This window comes from Cydia amplana, chromosome 6 (genome assembly GCF_948474715.1).
Source record: "Cydia amplana chromosome 6, ilCydAmpl1.1, whole genome shotgun sequence".
NCBI lineage: Eukaryota > Metazoa > Arthropoda > Insecta > Lepidoptera > Tortricidae > Cydia > Cydia amplana.
Window position 1 is genome coordinate 16,211,558 of NC_086074.1, and position 20,601 is coordinate 16,232,158.

Sequence of the window (20,601 nt, forward strand, 5' to 3'; positions counted from 1 at the left end):
GTTGGCTGTCAAAAACACAGACGGATGTCGTGAATATTTTTAAGGAGATCGAAACACACTTTAATTTAGATATTCTTATAAGTTAAGTTTATAATTTAGTTTTTACCATCATGTCTTTAACGCTCGATAAAGACGCATTTTTCCGACGTATGAAAAAGCTGTATTCTGCGTGGAAGGTGGGTTACATTTCGTGTGTTCCAAAATACACCGTTCTCGGTAAGATTTAATCAAATTATCAATTTTACAGAGTGCTGCAGCTGACTCAAAAAGCGAAGATGCATTAGGAAAAGTTGATTGTATTGTCTCGTGCGTTGGAGTTGACGAGGAAACACTTTACAGCAAGTCTACAGCATTACAGGTTTGTAATTATCGAGTTAAAAGGCTGGCTTCTTTTAACTGTATTTAGAAATTGCGTCGTGGGATTAAGGTGACCTAGCTGTATGCGCAGTTAGTGCTTAAATTTTGTTATTTAAATACACTTTTTTTCTCTTATAAAATGTTGTGAACACGCTTGTGCGCGAAAGCCTACTACTGCGCACGTGCCTTCTCTGTTCTACAGCTGACAACCCGTAGCGTGAGACAAAGACGGCACGTTTGAGGTTGAAATTTCAGTAAACATAAACATGTAAAAATCAACACCATTGACTTTGCATATCAGGGCCTTCAATTTCAATGATTTGTTTATTTGTAGTGCTAATACGTAGTCAAGTATTAATTAATAGGTTATTTTAAATACTGAAAAAAAAAACGTTCAACAGCAGGAAATCCAAAAACATAGTATTAACTGATGAGCAATATGTTTATTACACTGATACAAATTTGCAATTTTGCATGATGTTTTGGTGTATGTATGAGTGTGGCAGCGCTATGCCTATTGCAATGTCCTGCTCGCACACCAGAGCACAGTTTCACAATATTGCACAATAGCATTATTACCAGATTTTTTTTTCCTCAGAACTTCATCATCAACACCTTTACAAGCCAATGTTCCAAAAATATGTTTACATAACCTTTTTATCAGTGTCTTGAGGCATGTAATTATAATTTTAAAGTAAAGATGTGTGAATTTACCTGTACCAACCACATTTTGTATCTATCGAATTCTACCTATCTATACACCCTGTTTTTATTGAATTCCGTTAACTTCGGGGTATGGTTAAGTACGTTTAAGATAACTAATTGGCATAGTTAATTTTCAAAAAAAATTTTTTTTTTTGCTTTTTTACAAAACAAAAAGTTTAAAAAGTAATTAAATGTAGCATATAGCGTTGTTGTAACACGGGCATTACATTTAACTCAACCAAACAATTGAAATCTGTGACATATCAATGTCATTTCGAACATTGATTGACCGAGATTGTACTTAAGTTTAGTAGCAAATGTATGAACTCATTCTAAACACTAATCAATATGTAAACCGGCCCTAAGGCAAGTGTACACGCTTGTAGAGGCCTTATAGGGAAAAAATAAATTATTGATTATCTCCGAAATGGAGTTAATTAGAATATCGGTGTCTTTGAGAAAGTTACTTGATTTAAGCTCAGGAATGCACCCTTGAAATTAAAGGAAATAAAAAAAAACACGGTGTATAGCCATTTATTTACGATCCTTGCGTTCAACGGACATTAAATTGATATAATTTCTTTTTTGTTAACTACGAAATGTCCCGCAGTTCCGTGTACCTTTTGGCGTAGGCCTCCTCCAACCTTCTCCACTATACAGTCAGCAGCAGAAGTTGCTAAGCGGGCGAGGTGTTCAAAATTACCTTGACACGGTCTTGTCGGTCTTATTCTCTTAACAATAAAGTGGCGTTAAGGTAATTGTGAACACCTCGCCTGCTTAGCAAGTATTGCTGCTGACTGTACTCTGTCCTCTGCAACTCTGGACCAGTATGGCCCCAAGGTTAAACGGATTTCATCTACCCATCTTGTTTTTGGATGTCTTTGTTTTCTACTTCTGTCTCTATGGATAATTCCATAGTAATCTAAAGCACTACAACTTATTAAAATTTTCCAGACTTGGCTTTTTGGCTATGAGCTGCCAGACACAATCACAGTCCTCACAGAAGACGCCATGTGTTTCCTGGCCAGCAAGAAGAAAATTGACTTCCTCAAACCCATAGAGAATTCAAAAGAAGACTCAGATCTACCTCCGGCTAAGTTACTTGTGCGAGACAGAGTAAGTTGCCATTGTGTCTTTTGTTTAAATTTAGTAGTAGTAGTAATCACTTTATTGTACACAACACAGGTTTAATATTATATATTACATATAACAAATATTTTTTTAGGTTTAAATTAATAATGGATATAAAATCAACTGATAACATAGGAAAAATCTTTTAATTGAAATACAGTAGCGGCAATAACATAAAATAAAATAAACAGTTTGCTGCTATTAATGCTACGAAAAACAGAACAAGTGACGTCACGGTCAAATTACCTGACTCATTGTACAAAGAACTGTCTTTCTTCACTTCTATGAAATTATGACGTTTAAATAACACTTGCACTGCGTGTGCTATCGAAATCGTTGCAGACTTATCTTAGTTTAACTCTATTTTGGATGACTACACATTCCTTTAACAAATATCTCGTTTTTCTCTCTACAGACAGATAAAGATAAAGAAAACATTAACAAACTTATACAGGAGATGAAAAAATCAAAAAATGGCAAAACAGTAGGTCTATTCGTCAAAGATAATTTCCCCGGAGAATTCTGTGAGAGCTGGAAAGTGGCGCTCAAAGCCGAAAAGTTTGAAAATGTGGATGTCAGCGCGTCATTCGCTAATCTCATGGCTACGAAGGAGGACTCGGAGATCATTACAGTGAAAAAAGCATGTCTGGTCACAGTTGATGTGTTCACGAAGTATTTAAAAGACCAGATCATGGAAATTATTGATTCAGACAAGGTGAGTTGTGAAGACGATCTTTATTGTTAATTTGTGAAAGGAATTAGGTTTCCAATTTTCACTTAAAAAGAAAAAAGTTGTGCATAACACATTATTTTATCAAATCAGAAAACCTAAAGTTACAGAGTTGCAAACACCTTTTAGTTGAGTCATTTCAGGAAGCCCCACAGAGGTGGGTACATCGGAAATGTTGACTAGCGTAGCGGTGGTTGAGTAAATTAAAGTTGTTGATGTGTACAAGTGTTCAGCTTCAATTCTAATAAAACTACCATATTCACAGAAAGTAAAACATACAAAACTAGCTGAAGGCGTCGAAGCTGCAATATCAGACAAGAAATACGTCACAGGCGTCGACACAAGCCAAGTGGACATGTGCTACCCCGCCATCATACAATCCGGAGGCCACTACAGTCTCAAATTCAGTGCAGTCTCCGACAAAAATCACCTACACTTCGGCGCAATAGTATGCTCTCTAGGCGCTAGATATAAATCTTATTGCTCTAACATTGTCCGTACGTTGCTGGTCAATCCATCTGACGAGATTCAGAGCAATTATAACTTCTTGTTGAATTTGGAAGAGGAGGTGATGAAGAAATTGGTGGCCGGAGCGAAGTTGTCGGCGGTTTATGAGGCCGGGCTGGAACTGGCTAAGAAAGAGAAACCGAATTTGGTTGATAATCTCACAAAGTCCTTTGGGTAAGTAATGAGCTGTTTGATAGTGATTGCATGAATAAAAAACTTAATACTTAATGAGAAAAAAAACAAACTAACTAGATAAAATAAATACCTATAGATCTAAGGGCAATTATTTTGACAAGGACAATACTTAATGGTTGATTGTCAATTCTTTACTAATATCTTTTTTGTTCTAGGTTTTCAATGGGTATAGAATTTCGAGAGAGCTCCATCGTCATCGGTCCCAAGACCAATGTGGTGGCTAAAAAGGGAATGGTGTTCAACATCAACATCGGCCTTTCCAATCTCACAAACAGTGCCGCCACTGATAAAGAAGGAAAGGTAAGGATTAATAAACCTACAAGGTTTACATTTAAGCATCTACTACACGTATGGGTTTCCGACCGGTGGTTTACCACCAAATTGTATTGCGCCAAGACCAAGATCGGAGTGAAATTGGATCGTCGGAAGCTTGGTTGGTAGCCATCTGTAGGCACTTAAGAAAGTAAACTATAGTAAGCTACTATGGCCTCTTCTTTTCTGTATTCTTTGTATTGTTTTCTGTAATGAGGTGTGCAATAAAGAGTATTTGTATTGTATGTTCCTGTGGATGGCCAAGGTGCCAGTAAAAAAGCAAAGTGTAAACACCAGTATACACAGTGTAAACGGCGTTGGTAGGTCGATTCTTGAGAAATGTCCAGCAGCATGATGACTTAATGAAATAATTATTTGTTTTTATCAGTCATTTTACAAAATTCTGTTCTCAATTCAAAAAAAGCGGCCAAGTGCGAGTCGGACTCGCCCATGAAGGGTTCCGTATTTAGGCGATTTATGACGTATAAAAAAAACTACTTACTAGATCTCGTTCAAACCAATTTTCGGTGGAAGTTTACATGGTAATGTACATCATATATTTTTTTTAGTTTTATCATTCTCTTATTTTAGAAGTTACAGGGGGGGGGACACACACATTTTACCACTTTGGAAGTGTCTCTCGCGCAAACTATTCAGTTTAGAAAAAAATGATATTAGAAACCTCAATATCATTTTTGAAGACCTATCCATAGATACCCCACACGTATGGGTTTGATGAAAAAAAAAATTTTGAGTTTCAGTTCGAAGTATGGGGAACCCCAAAAATTTATTGTTTTTTTTCTATTTTTGTGTGAAAATCTTAATGCGGTTCACAGAATACATCTACTTACCAAGTTTCAACAGTATAGTTCTTATAGTTTCGGAGAAAAGTGGCTGTGACATACGGACGGACAGACAGACGGACAGACAGACAGACAGACATGACGAATCTATAAGGGTTCCGTTTTTTGCCATTTGGCTACGGAATCCTAAAAATATCTATGTATTACTATCTCTTTGCAGACATACGCGCTGTTTATCGGAGACACGGTCCTTGTAAACGAGGAACAGCCGGCATCCCTCCTCACACAGTCTAAGAAGAAAATCAAAAACATCGGCATCTTCCTCAAAGATGACGATGAGGACGAGGAAGATGAGAAGGAAAACAAAACTGAGATACTCGGTGAGTGGCGCTGAGGTTGTGTGTGAGTGGCCACAGACAACACATCCTCTAGACTGAGCATAGTAACGCTACCCCCTCTGCCACTTATACGGTAGTTTTACTCCATCTTCGAGTCAGTTCCGTGCCGTGATTGGTCCGTGTCTTTGAACGGACCAATCACGGCGCGGGATTCGCTCACCTCGTCCCCCCGCACCCCCGTATTTTTGGCAGCATCGGTTTCATGAAATAATTGCTCTAAACTCAGTCTAGAGGATTCCTAGTCTATGGTGAGTGGCTTACAATGGTTTAGGCCAGTGGTTCTTAACCTTTCATGCTGCCAAATAGGCGGGTGCACGCAGAACGAGGCGCCGAAGTAGCCCGGCCTGTGTAATGGCTTCGTAACACAGGCGCGTTTTCCGGTCGGCGCGTGATAGAGCGGGGCGCGCCGCTTTTACATATAAAACGCTCGCGCGCCGCCCGGAAAACGCGCCTGTGTGACGAAGCCTTAAACGTGCCTCGGGGGAAGGAAACGTACTTTAATTTGTAAATATTACGAAATTCGTAAATATAACAAACAAAAGTGGTGAAAAAACTGCAAAACCTACCCTCGAATGAATTGAAGTGATATATACCACTAACTGTTTGGATGATAATCCCTTTGACAACTGAAATTAACACATTCAGTGCCGAAAACCCGACTATCGGGTATTTTATGATTTCGTTCCCAGGCCGGACGACCCGATAGGCGGGATCGTGGTACTACAGCTTTATATGCAGAGATGCGATTTATTTGAAATACTTCTATTTAAAATGCAAATACAAAATGCAAAATACCTATTTTGTATTTTGCATTTAAATGCCTTTTAGTAAAAACCATTTTGTATTTTATTTGAAATACTTTTCGAGACGTATTTTGCATTTTTAATATTCATTTCAAAATGCAAAATACTTTGTGATTAAGTTTAGCCAACATTACCAGTCAAACAAAATGAAATGAACGAATGACGCTTGTATTGCCGAATTTGACCGATAGAGGCGCCTGCTAGCGCCAGAGGGCCTACCGCGAACCACGTTCGACGTGTTGCCTCTCTGTCGCACTTGTAAATTCGTACGTAAGTGTGAAAGGGAGGCAACACGTCGAACGTGGTTCGCGGTAGGCCCTCTGGCGCCAGCGCCAGGAGGCCGATTTTTGAAATTCGACCGCTCGATTTCGTGTATTTCGTTCAGTAATATCTCCACTACTAGGCATGTAAATTCTACTAATATAATCAAAAACTAGTGGTCAATACCACTAAATTCACAATTTATATCGCTCGTATTTCAAAAATCAGCATCTCGCCGTTTTCCACCGAGTGACGAAATCGAGCGATCGAAATTCAAAAATCGGCCCCCTGGTATTGTTAAAAAGCGTAATAAATAAAAACTGATGTTTTTTTCACTTTTTAACAATACCAGTCCAGTTGTTATTAATAAAAGAAAAGTGTAATAATAATAAAATAAGAACTAGATGCACAATCAACCGAAATAAATGGCCACACAAGTCACAAAATGGAGCCATGGCTCTCTTTTCGTTAGTCTAGTTTTTTTACATTATTTTAAGTGAGTATTATTTCCTTTATTTATTTATCTTCTTAGGTTGGTTTTTTACAATATGTATATAAAATTAAAATATAAAAACACTTACAAAAATAATATAAAAAAATATTATAAACACATTATAAAAAACCTAACCTAGGGTGCCGCCAGCAGCGGGGCAGGGCCCAAGCTGCCGGTGGTCAGGGCCGCAGAGACAGGAACCGACGGACTATTATTAATACCATAACAGAATTTATTGATACGCGTACTGATAAATATGACCAAAATGTCATGCATAAGGTGCCCTGCCATGATATTAGACGTTTTTGTTCGGCTCGGCATTGTGTCTCTATTTGTCATGATAAATACCTAAAATAAATAAAAATATCTGAGATTTGCTCAAAAGGTATTTTATTTTGAAAAAGTATTTTGAAAAAGTATTTTGAAAATACCTATTTTGCATTTAGCATTTGAAATACAAAACGCAAAACTATTTGGTATTTTGCATTTGAAATAGTAAATCTGAAAAGTATTTTGCATTTTGTATTTAAATGCCTTTTTAAAACCATTTTGTACATCTCTGTTTATATGACGACATTTTTGTGGCCTGGCGCTGTCTTGTTTGGCTGGGTGGCAATGAATGTGTTAACAAAGGTTTGTTCTGTACTTTATATTTACAGGGACCACCAGTGGTCCACGGATGGTTAAGAGCCACTGGTTTAAGCAAAAATCATTTGTGACTCTCACGCAAAAAGTACGTTTGTCAATTGTCTATGAGGATGATTTCTAATAGCATATTAACGCCTGTAGGCCTAGCACATGATTGGCGCGACAGTATCTCGCGGCGAGATATACTACCCAGTACCCATCTTTTTCTAACTATGTTAATTGAAGAGGGACGGGTAGTCTATCTCGCCGCAAGATACTGTCGCGCCAATCATGTGCTAGCCCGGCTGTAACCTTTTATTTATGTAGACGTGTGACGTTCATGGTTGACAAAACTAAAATTAGATCCAACGATTTTGACAACTTGACAGGTTGGCGTCACCCATACGACTTACTAAATATAGGTTCCGTAACCTATATTTAATAGCTCACAATCGTGCGCCTGGTACCATATCTACCTCATTTTACTTACATGCTGCAGGCTGTAGCGTCTTATTTTACACTGACGAATGTTACCTTTTGTCCTAAGAGTACACAATAGCTGAGACGTAAAAAGGGATGCACATGTAGCATAAGTTGTTGCGTTCTCACTCATTTCCTTTGTAGCAACCATACGCCTCGTATTACAAGAAGAGGTGACTGTTAATTTCTCATTTTAATTTGAATAATAATTGGCATAACAAAACATTTTGTGTCCACTTGATAAGACATAATTGTCGAAAATACAATTTTTATCTTCATATGATTTACAGTTCAGGGGTTGTAGCACTTGTAGCTTTTACCAAAGCTTTAACATTATATTGTACATTTGAACAAGAATGTACATTGTATTAACTAAAGCTGTGTGATTTATACTGTTTTATTTACTTACATGCAATCATGGACGGATAGAGAATGGAGGTGAGTTTCACGATCTACTACAAACCCAATATTGGCATGCCTCAGTTGCACGGCGTGAAACCCAGCGAATTCCAACATGCATATACTCCATAACAAACTAGTTAGTAATCACACACTCCTGAGCAATGAACATGGGTCAGTCAGTGTGGATATATCCATACAAAATGACTAGTTTTCTTGTTCTTTAGTGTCTTAATGTTGAGACCAAACAAGTATCAATGTAACCAAATATCATTAGCCTTACCTAAGTCCAGAAAAGATATCCCAATTTTTTTAAAATATAGATTAGAAAAGAAGCACCATTATCATTTAATGTGTCATTCTATGGAACTTGCTAACTATGTAAACAAAAGTCACTAGTAAATTCATCATTCAGAGACAATTTCAATATGGCGGTCTGTTTACATAGTTAGCAAGTTCCATAGGATGACACTTTACTTATCCCGCCACGGACTTGAAAAATAGCTAATAGAGTAATATCAGTATTGCCTTTTTTGATTGCTTCCGATTCCATTATGTCAGCAAATATTAATTCAACAAACAAATTACAGGCCGAGGCAAACGCACAGCCGTCATCGAGTCCAAGCTCCGCACAGAGCACTCTTCCGAGGAAAAGCGTAAAGAGCACCAGAGGGAACTCGCCATCGCTCTAAACGAGAAGGCTAAAGAGCGGCTCGCGAAACAATCCGGGGGAAAGGATAATGAGAAAATACGGAAGAGTACGGTGTCTTATAAGAGTGTCAGTCAGATGCCCAGGGAGAATGAGGTGAAGGAGCTTAAACTTTACGTTGGTGAGTATTGGTTGCCAATTTTACACTTGATTTTCGACTTTAGCGTTGACTGAGTAAAGATCAGTTTTCCTAAGATAGCGGTGCCGTCATATAGCGGCCGTCTCTATACTAAATAATACGGAAGAGTACGGTGTCTTATAAAAGTGTCAGTCAGATGCCCAGGGAGAATGAGGTGAAGGAGCTTAAACTTTACGTTGGTGAGTATTGGTTGCCAATTTTACATTTGATTTTCGACTTTAGCGTTGACTGAGTAAAGATCAGTTTTCCTAAGATAGCGGTGCCGTCATATAGCGGCCGTCTCTATACTAAATAATACGGCTAAATACGGATGTCGTAGTATTTGTATGGAGACGGCCGCTATATGACGGCACCGCTTTCGGAGGAAACCAAAGCATGAGCGCCAAGCGCCATGGAGGTTTGTGTTGCGACGTCTACAGCGCACAGAGCCACAAGTAATAGAAAAACGTAAATAGTATCAGAGGGACCTCGCGATCACTCTAAACAAGAAATCTAAGGAAAATGCCTACGGAAAATGAGGTGATGGAGTTTAAACTTTACGTCGGTATGTCTTGAACACAATTATTTTTGATTTTCTACCTTATTGTAATAACTTTAAAGTATATCGTAGGTGGTGGGATATAACTATCGATTTTCTTGTTTGTGTCACGATTATAGGGTTCCTGTAGGAAGGTTCTGGAATAACTGTATGTAACCTTGCATATAATTTATTTAGCATCTTTATCTTTTCAGATCGCAAATACGAAACGGTAATCCTGCCGGTATTCGGCGTGCCTGTACCATTCCACATCTCCACCATCAAGAACATCTCCCAGTCGGTAGAGGGCGACTACACGTACCTGCGTATCAACTTCTTCCACCCCGGAGCCACTATGGGGAGGAATGAGGGAGGGAACTACGCCCAACCTGACGCCACATTCGTTAAAGAAGTGTGAGTAGTTATAGTTTGACAAAGGACTGTCTCATTTCAAACATAGACAGAGAGAATCATACTTTGGCTTACACTAGTACTTGCACCCAAAAGAAAAGGATGAGTATAGTTTTTTTTTTGTTCTTATTTACTGACAAATTTGTTTTGACCATTTATAAATAATAGGGCCCACATAGAACACACCGCCTTGTGAGGAAGTTGCCACGCGAAGCAGTTTGGTCTGTGAAAACTTGCCCGAGGCATTGCGGCCAGGCGTGCTTTTGCCTCGGGTGAGGCATGTCTACACAGACCGAGGTGTTCCTCGCAGTAATTTCTTCGTAAGGCGCCTCATTTTGTGTGGACCCACTAGGGAAACAATTCCTCTACTCGGCTTTGTTCTAAGGCCGATCAACGGCGATGAAAAAGTAGCGTATAGCTATGAGTGTTTTTTTTTCATGAACGGGTGTTTTAGAAAAAAGCACTTTGGCCCGCAAGCACTTTAATTTATATCTTTTAGATCACTAATTCGATAGAAACTTTTAAGAGCGGATTACGTAGGATTAGGTTTAATAGATATTCGTTTTGTTAAGGAAAAGCAAACTTATAGGGGTAATTTTAATTACAGCACATACCGCAGTACCAACACGAAAGAACCTGGCGAAATCTCCCCACCATCAGCCAACCTCAATACCGGCTTCAGACTCATCAAAGAAGTGCAAAAGAAATTCAAAACGAGAGAGGCAGAGGAACGCGAAAAGGAAGACTTAGTCAAACAAGACACGCTAGTACTATCACAGAGCAAAGGAAACCCGAAATTAAAGGATTTGTACATAAGGCCGAATATAGTTACTAAGAGAATGAGTGGATCGCTCGAAGCGCATACAAACGGGTTCAGATTTACGTCAGTGAGAGGAGACAAAGTGGATATACTGTATAATAATATAAAGAATGCGTTCTTCCAACCGTGTGATGGAGAAATGATCATTTTGCTACATTTCCATTTGAAACATGCTATTATGTTTGGTAAGATACTTTAGGTGCTTTAATAAAACACGTTTTATAAATCAATTCAGTGCTTATCTCCAGGGTTCGAAATTATCCAGATAATTATAGTCTTTGAAAACTATCGCGATATTCATCTGATAAACATCGGATAATTATCTCAGGTATTGGATGGTGCTATATTTATTTACTTTGAATCCTTTCATAGTAAAAAATAATGGGGCGTTTTTTGCTATTTTTTTATAAATGTTATTAGGTTATTATCAAATCGATAATTATCAGGCATAAAAATCATATATCAAGACATAATTATCAAGATAACTATCATTGATAATTATCCTTTCGAACCCTGCTTATCTCTCAATTATTTCCATTTTCAGGTAAAAAGAAACACGTAGACGTCCAATTCTACACAGAAGTGGGTGAGATCACAACTGATCTCGGCAAACATCAGCACATGCACGACCGCGACGACTTGGCGGCCGAGCAGAGCGAGCGGGAACTACGGCACAAACTCAAGGTCGCGTTCAAGAGTTTCTGCGAGAGGGTGGAGAATATGACCAAGCAGGAGATTGAATTTGACACGCCGTTCAGGTGAGTAGCTAACTCTATGTCTCTATGTATAGGAAGCGGTGGCGGCGCGTCAAAAATATCCATAGGCAAGCCGGGGCTAATTTGGCTCACATATTTCCTTTACAACTCTGCTCAAACGTCAAAAAACAGGTAAGCCGGCGGGAATCGGCTTTTATGGACTCGCCGCCACTGATAGGAAGTAAGATTAGGAAAGGTAACTATGAAGCGAGATGAATTTGGCATGTAACATGCATGTTTGCAACGATCCCGTACTTCCCGTAGGCGAATTATAGCAGGCTAGAATTACGGTATAAATTGAAGGTCGCAATCGAGAGGTTAACACACACATTCACACTTTGCTCTCGTTCTGCCGGTTTCGAAGGTTTTACTCGTACTATATAAATAGTACGACCAATAAATCAATAAATAGCCAACTCGCTGGCTCGCGCGGCAGCCCGGTATCCATTGCGGAGCCAATGTTCGATGGTTTGCCGCGCGATATGGAGACGGGGCTTTAGGGTGGTATTCCATCTGTCCAATATGTTTGTCCAATCTCATGGCGTCTCACTCTCTCTCTCTCAATCAAAATGTAAGACAAATCACACATGGATGATGAAATACAGATGGAATACCACCCTCCCATGAATTTAAATGTGTTGCCAGTGACAACTGCAGAACGCGTTTTAGTATTCTTTTGTCTTTGTTTAACCTTTTCCACGCCGTGTCAAACACAAAAGCTGTCACTCAGACGCCACATCACTGAAGTGTCAAAACTGAAGTTGAACTTTATGTATATGCACGTAGGTCGATGTTGCTCTGTGGTCTGTGACCGATTAATCGGTCTTTGGCGTTGAACCTACGGTGCGAATATATCGGTCATTGGCGTCCAAAAGGTTAACGCAATAACGTCTATTTGTGACAGACTGTATATTACTGTACTGTGACTGTATATACTGCACAGACAATCCAACAACCTCTAGACATAGCATAGTCGCGCTACCCCCTCTGCCACACATACGGTAGCGTTACTCCATCTTCGAGTCAATCCCGTGCCGTGATTGGTCCGTGTCTTTGAACAGACCAATCACGGCACGGGATTCGCTCACCTCGTCCCCCTGCACCCCCGTATTTTTGGCAGCATCGGTTTGATGAAAGAATTGGCCTAAGCCAGTCTAGAGGTTGGATTGTCAGTGATATACTGTATATTAAACCCATAGGAATCCTCTAGACGGAGTTTAGAGCAATTACTTCATGAAACCGATGCTGCCAAAAATACTGGGGTGCGGGGGACGAGGTGAGCGAGTCCCGTGCCGTGATTGGTCCGTTCAAAGACACGGACGTCACACAAAGACATTGACTCGAAAATGGAGTAAAACTACCGTATATTTGTGGCAGAGGGGATAGCGCTGCTATGCTCAGTCTGGAGGATGTCTGGTCTGTGATTAACTCATCAGCTCCCACGGCTCATATATGAGCCGCAACGCTTATGGTGACGTCACATCGTGGGATTTGACAGGTTAAACCCCTCTAAGCCTGTACTAAACCTCATCCTCCCTCCGCAGAGAGCTGGGTTTCCCCGGCGCGCCGTTCCGCAGCACTGTCCTCCTGCAGCCCACGTCTGGCGCGCTTGTCAACCTCACCGAGTGGCCGCCCTTCGTCATCGCGCTAGAGGACGTGGAACTGGTCCACTTTGAACGAGTGCAGTTCCATCTCAAGAACTTCGATATGGTGTTCGTGTTTAAGGATTATGCAAAGAAGGTGGCCATGGTCAATGCTGTGCCTATGAATATGCTCGACCATGTCAAGGAGTGGCTCAAGTGAGTATAACCTATCGAATCCCAGCCGAATATGGGACAACCAATAAACTACATGGTTTTAAATTTTTAATGGATCAACTATTTCTTGTTGTTATTCTGTCCGGTCAGCCAAGAGACAATAGTAGCATAGTTTGTTAGGAGACAGTGTACACCACCTTCTGACACGCTTGGTAAACGACCCTCAATGGAAAGGGTTTATAAGTATGACAAAAAAGTGTATGGTGAATTTAAATGCCTAAAAATTAGGTTTTAAAGAGTGACTCAGGAAAACGTAACCATGGCAACGAGTGACAAGAAAAAGTTGATTCACCCAATTCTATAAAAGCACTTTCCTTTGCAGAATTTGATATGCTTACAAAACTACATCACATATTTTAAGATATTATGCACAGTCGCCATCAGATATATCGGGGCGGCCGAGGTGCTCAAAAATATCTGAACACGCAACTAGCGCCTTGACAATAAAGGCGTGTTCAGATATTTGTGAGCACCTTGGCCGCTCCGAAATATTTGATGGCGACTGTACGCTTTAAACTTCATTCGGCGGGTCCACACAGAAAAAGGCGCCTTGGAAGGAAATTGGACCTTACCTGAGACAAACTTACGCGCAGCCAATTGGTCTGGGGTAACGTTTAAAATAGGGAATATTACGCGAAAGTCTGCGTAGGGGGCGCCACTCCCACAATTAGTCACAATCTAAGGGTCTACCGCAAACGAGAGAGTCGAAATTTTGTTATCTAACCTCTCTATCACTCTTGCATATTCGAGTGATAAAGAGGCAGATAGCTGAGTTTCGATTTCGCGTGTCCCGGGAAGGCCCTTTGTAAACAAACCGCCTTCAATGTCATATTTTATTGTCTGTGAAAACTTGTCAAAAAACAGTTTAAGGTACAGTGTGTATAAGTTACTCTATGGTATACTTACGTCGCTAGTGCTGCACTCTGGCGGCAAAACATTGCAGTAATACTCCCTATTAACAAAACTGATGTTTGTTTCTAGTTCATGCGACATCCGCTACTCGGAGGGCATCCAATCTCTCAACTGGACCAAAGTCATGAAGACCATCACGGACGACATCGAGGGCTTCTTCGACAACGGCGGCTGGTCCTTCCTCGACCCTGAGTCGGATGAAGAGGGAGCTGCGCAAGTCAGTATCGACTCTATTACCTTTGTATTAGGGTACTCATTAGGTTGATATGACGTCTGCTATTCGGAGGCTATCCAATGTTAATTGGACCAAAGTCATGAAGCGGCTGGGGAAATTAATGGCGGCTGGTCTGTCCTCGACCATGAAACGGATGAAGAGGGAGCTGCGCAAGTGAGTATCGACTCTATTACCCGTGAATTAGGGTCCATTATAGCTTTACATCAAGCGGCACGAGTGAGCAGTCTTGCTAGGCTAGACTCAAAGGAATGTTTATTATATATTTTAATGGAAGCACCTCACTGCACCTTGATTCCATAGACAGTCTTGACACTCTTGACCATCGGCGTAGCCATTTGAATATAAAATTAAACTACTTAATAGAAGGTTCAAATTCCTTTGAGTCTGTTAAGACGTATATCTCGACTCCAGCACACACTTTTTTCCTGACAAGACGTCTTTGAATGATTAAACACTTCGCTCGCTTAACGATTTTTACTGCTGACTACCCGTCTTACAGCATTCCGCAACTGCCACCTACTTATTAACTCCGTACACGGCGGGAAGAAGTTGATAACTCGCGGGAAGAAAAGTGAACCTTATTCAATTTAATTTTAAGTTCAAATTTCTTCAATAAAATATCTCGAGTTATCAACTTCTTCCCGCCGTGTACGGAACTAAAACAAACAGCTTCTTATTTGGGATCTGATTGTATCTTTCAACATAACCAAACCTTCGTATTTGTGTTACAGAAAGCGGACGACGATTCAGAAGAGGAGGACGACGCGTACGAGCCGACCGACGTCGAGTCCGAGGAGGAGTCCGAGGACGACTCCGAGTACGACTCCGAGGCGTCCGACGTGTCCGACGGGTCCAGTGAAGGCGAGGGTAAGACCAACGTACAACTACTATCGTGTACAGAAAGCGGACGATGATTCAGAAGAGGAGGACGACGCGTACGAGCCGACCGACGTCGAGTCCGAGGAGTCCGAGTACGACTCCGAGGCGTCCGACGTGTCCGACGGGTCCAGTGAAGGCGAGGGTAAGACCAACGTACAACTACTATCGTGTACAGAAAGTGGACGATGATTCAGAAGAGGACGACGCGTACGAGCTGACCGACGTCGAGTCCGAGGAGTCCGAGGACGACTCCGAGTACGACTCCGAGGCGTCCGACGTATCCGACGGGTCCAGTGAAGGCGAGGGTAAGACCAACGTACAACTACTATCGTGTACAGAAAGCGGACGATGATTCAGAAGAGGACGACGCGTACGAGCTGACCGACGTCGAGTCCGACGAGTCCGAGGACGACTCCGAGTACGACTCCGAGGCGTCCGACGTGTCCGACGGGTCCAGTGAAGGCGAGGGTAAGACCAACGTACAACTACTATCGACTACGTGTACCAGAAAGAAGGTTCTGATTTTACAACAATGTTTCTTAGAGCATTAGGTATAAGTATGTACCTACTTGTCCTGATCTCAATGAAGGTGTCATCTCAATCCTTCAGATTTCAAATCTCAGATCAACATTTAAAAAAGTGTTTTTTTTTCTTCCGTTTTATATTATCTTAGGGTAATGCGCCAGTAACTGGCCACCTGTTAGTAACTGGCCACCCTAAACTAAAAACGATTTCTATTCACCTACTGACCGGTTTTGTTGACAACCGGTCTGGCCTAGCGGGTAGTGAAACCCAGGACGGGTTCGAATCCCGGTAAGGGCATTTATTTGTGTGATGAGCACAGATATACTTGGTCAACCAGATCTTGACAGTAGAAAAAGGCGGCAAATTTGAAAAATGTAGGCGCGAAGGGATATCGTCCCATAGAAAATTTAAATTTCGCGCCTTTTTTTACTGACAAGATTTGGTTGCCCAGCTATATCTGTTCCTGAGTCATGGTTGTTTTCTATGTATTTAAGTATTTGTATATTATATCAAGATTATATATATCGTTGTCTGAGTACCCACAGCACAAGCCTTCTTGAGCTTACCGTGGGGCTTAGTCAATTTGTGTAAAAAATGTGCTTTAATATTTATTTATTTACCTATAAACAGAATTTATTTTAGTATAAGGTTTCAATAACTGGCCACTCTTCAATAACTAGCCACCTTACTAGCCAGTTACTGCCGAATTACCCTATATGAAAGCAAATTACCTGATATCGCTTCAGTGGGACGTATAAAGTCAACCTTCAGAATTTTCAGCCGATACACTATCGAGATACTAAGGAGAAAATCAGAACCCAAACAGAGTGCGCGTTCTAGTGTCCTCCTTCCTCCCTCCTTTATAGACCATAGGGGTGACATTACTAGAGATGCCACGAATATTCGGCAACTATTCGGTATTCGGCCTATTCGGCCACTTTGCCGAATATTCGGTATTCGGCTGAATGTTGTCTACTATTCGGCCGAATACCGAATATCTGTAGCACCTACTTAAAAAGAACAATTGCATAATAAAAATAACCAAAAATTATGTAGGTATAGCCGGTCAACCAAATCTTGTCAGTAAAAAAAGGCGCGAAATTCAAATTTTCTATGGGACGATATCCTTTCGCGCCTACATTTTTCAAATTTGCCGCCTTTTTCTACTGTCAAGATCTGGTTGACCAAGTATATATTTAGAATGTGTTCTTGGAAAGTTGTTAAATACAAAGACCCTTTTTTGAGCATTTGTTGATTAAAAAACATTTTATTTTTATCATCAGTCTGTTTTGTTTGACTCTATTCATTAATGCTGTTCAACAAAAATATATCTTAGCTAACGTCATCTAACGTTGAGCTTTGTTAGCGGACAGTTTTCATAATAATTGTGACTAAAATGTTCGCATGTCATGCCGAATATTCGGTATTCGGCCGAGAGAGGGGCCGAATATTCGGTATTCGGCCAAAACCACTATTCGGGGCATCTCTAGACATTACACAAAATTGAACTCTTGTCACTTGGAAATAAAGTTCAAAATTGCCCTGCTTAAAAACATTATATCAAATTAAAACATTTATTGTGTGAAGCGAACAATAAAATATTAATAAAGCACCAATATATATTTTAAATACAAACGTTAACTTTACAGAAGAAGCAGAGGAATCCGGCAAGGACTGGTCAGATTTAGAGCGCGAGGCCGCCGAGGAGGACAAGAAGGAGCGCAACTACGAGCGCGGCGACGCCGAGTTCGACCGCAAGCGCAAGGGCGGCCGCGACATGGCGCGCTTCGACGACAAGAAGAGCAAGCACGACAAGAACCACAAGAGTTCCAGCTCCAATCAAAAGAGTTCCAGCTCCAATCACAAGAGTTCCAGCTCCAATCACAAGAGTTCCGGCTCCAATCACAAGAGCTCGAGCCATAAGAGCCCGTCGAAACATAGTAGCAGCAGGTAAGGTTCCAAATATTACTAATGCTAAGATACAACGGCAAGTTTGTCAGCAAATGCAAGGGCGGCCGCGACATGTCGCGCTACGACGACAATAGCCACAGGAGTTCGAGTTCGAACTATAAGAGTTCCAGCTCCAATCAAAAGAGTTCCAGCTCCAATCACAAGAGTTCCGGCTCCAATCACAAGAGCTCGAGCCATAAGAGCCCGTCGAAACATAGTAGCAGCAGGTAAGGTTCCAAATATTACTAATGCTAAGATACAACGGCAAGTTTGTCAGCAAATGCAAGGGCGGCCGCGACATGTCGCGCTACGACGACAATAGCCACAGGAGTTCGAGTTCGAACTATAAGAGTTCCAGCTCCAATCAAAAGAGTTCCAGCTCCAATCACAAGAGTTCCGGCTCCAATCACAAGAGCTCGAGCCATAAGAGCCCGTCGAAACATAGTAGCAGCAGGTAAGGTTCCAAATATTACTAATGCTAAGATACAACGGCAAGTTTGTCAGCAAATGCAAGGGCGGCCGCGACATGTCGCGCTACGACGACAATAGCCACAGGAGTTCGAGTTCGAACTATAAGAGTTCCAGCTCCAATCAAAAGAGTTCCAGCTCCAATCACAAGAGTTCCGGCTCCAATCACAAGAGCTCGAGCCATAAGAGCCCGTCGAAACATAGTAGCAGCAGGTAAGGTTCCAAATATTACTAATGCTAAGATACAACGGCAAGTTTGTCAGCAAATGCAAGGGCGGCCGCGACATGTCGCGCTACGACGACAATAGCCACAGGAGTTCGAGTTCGAACTATAAGAGTTCCAGCTCCAATCAAAAGAGTTCCAGCTCCAATCACAAGAGTTCCGGCTCCAATCACAAGAGCTCGAGCCATAAGAGCCCGTCGAAACATAGTAGCAGCAGGTAAGGTTCCAAATATTACTAATGCTAAGATACAACGGCAAGTTTGTCAGCAAATGCAAGGGCGGCCGCGACATGTCGCGCTACGACGACAAGAACCACAAGAGTTCGAGCTCGAATCATAAGGGTTCCAGCTCCAATCACAAGAGCTCGAGTCATAAGAGCCCATAGAAAGAACTTATACTTTAACCATACGAAGCCGCGATAAGATTTTTAAGTTATTACAATTTGTAACACATTAATCTTCTTACGAGTATCTATTATCATATGAGGCGTACATCAGCCTCGACTTGGCCTTAACGTTTCTAAAGAACCTATTTTGTAGTATGTAACTACGCGATCAGTTAGAACCTAAACTCACCTAACAGTAGAATCAGCAACGAATACACTAAGAAATATATACATTTTCTTTCCAGTCCGTCAAAGAATCGCGATAAGCACAAGTCGTCGCACCACGACCGCAGCAGCAAGTCGAGCAGCCACAAGTCCAACGGCGACAGCAAGCGCCACTCCGGCGACCGGCACAAGCGCTCCCGCGACGACTCGCGCGAGGAACGCAGCTCCAAAAAGCAAAAGTAACAACTTGTCTACTCTTACATTCAAATATTTAATTACACAAACGGGTCTACCGCGATATAATTTCATTGTTTCCGTGACCACAGCTGGTGCAACTCAGCTGAAACGTCGGAATTAAAGGTAAAAACAATGAAATTATATCGCGGTAGACCCGTTTGTGTAATTAAATATGTGTACAAAACGCGAGAGTTTAAAGTGTCTTATATTCATTTTTGAACTCATCTAACGTACGTACAGTGTTTGAAATAAGGAAATCGTCAAGGCGTTCCAAAATCTTCACACATACGCCATGTAGAAGTTGGTACTAGCTAGCAAATATAAACCTTACTTGAAAGCAAGAAGGTAAAGGTTACTTTGCCAGCGTACGTCATAACACGTTCTTGGCTAAGGTTCTTTTGTTCTTAACCTTTTGATTAAACCCAATAATGTCACGCACACGCCAATATCTCTAGCATAAGCTAGCAAATATAAACTGGAAACGTTGAAGGTTACTTTAACAACATACACCATAGTACTTATAAGCGTTCTTGGCGCCGCGGGCACGACTTTTTGCACGGGTTTTTGACGTTCGAAGGATTAATCTTCAAAGTTAGCATAATTATAATGTTATATTCCTTGTTTCAGGAAATAAGAAGTGAAACCATCTCAAGTAGCGGAGTTAAACGGGTCTCAATCCACGCACGACTCGCGTCTTAATTAATTTTTACTGTTAGTTTACCATGTCCGTCTGTATGTTCAAAATCAGGATGCCTGTTTGTATGTATGTAGATCGATTCGATTCCATTACGTTAATTTATAAAAACAAAACTTCAAATAAATGTAAGATTTTATTATCATCATGTTTTATTTCTCTGTCAATGACGCGCGAAAAATAAATAACAATAAGTTAGTCTAACAAATTTCGTTAACTGATTTACATATTAACTTATCACAAGCGCACTAAATTCTCATAATTAATTGTACATTATTTACAGCAAAAATACTTTTCTACAGCTTTGTAGATTAAATATACATAGACAACAAGGAATTTTGTAGCGTTGTCGAAACAATCTGGCATTCGGACTATAAATAATATCATTTCTACCATCGTTCTGTATTGTAACTTGTAATTCGTAAACCTTATTGCAAAGATAAAAGGTCTACAATAATCTGTTATTGCATTCAACTTTTATACTGTTCTATATGAGTTGGTCACATTATTATCATGTAAAAATTAAGTTATCCACCTCTTTACAGATATAAGTTTACAG

The 20,601-nt window shown here is 40.8% G+C and overlaps 1 protein-coding gene across 1 annotated transcript; it reads left to right on the forward strand.

Annotated features, from left to right (window-relative positions):
* LOC134648973 (FACT complex subunit spt16) lies at positions 1-20,185 on the forward strand. The gene is made up of 17 exons (XM_063503644.1): positions 1-176; positions 248-358; positions 2,017-2,178; positions 2,609-2,908; positions 3,189-3,604; positions 3,781-3,925; positions 4,961-5,120; positions 8,792-9,031; positions 9,782-9,980; positions 10,585-10,982; positions 11,342-11,555; positions 13,097-13,351; positions 14,351-14,498; positions 15,248-15,383; positions 17,570-17,870; positions 19,192-19,350; positions 19,976-20,185. Exons 1-17 carry the CDS (start codon positions 111-113, stop codon positions 19,980-19,982), a joined length of 3,417 nt encoding a protein of 1,138 aa, XP_063359714.1. The 5' UTR covers positions 1-110; the 3' UTR covers positions 19,983-20,185.
* The last annotated feature ends 416 nt before the right edge of the window (positions 20,186-20,601 follow it).

Excerpts from the sequence above, each read along its gene's own strand:
- LOC134648973 (XM_063503644.1), top strand. The coding sequence starts at position 111 with ATGTCTTTAACGCTCGATAAAGACGCATTTTTCCGACGTATGAAAAAG. Across the intron at positions 2,179-2,608 it reads AGTTACTTGTGCGAGACAGA|ACAGATAAAGATAAAGAAAA; the intron begins GTAAGTTGCCAT and ends TTCTCTCTACAG. Across the intron at positions 15,384-17,569 it reads CGGGTCCAGTGAAGGCGAGG|AAGAAGCAGAGGAATCCGGC; the intron begins GTAAGACCAACG and ends TTAACTTTACAG.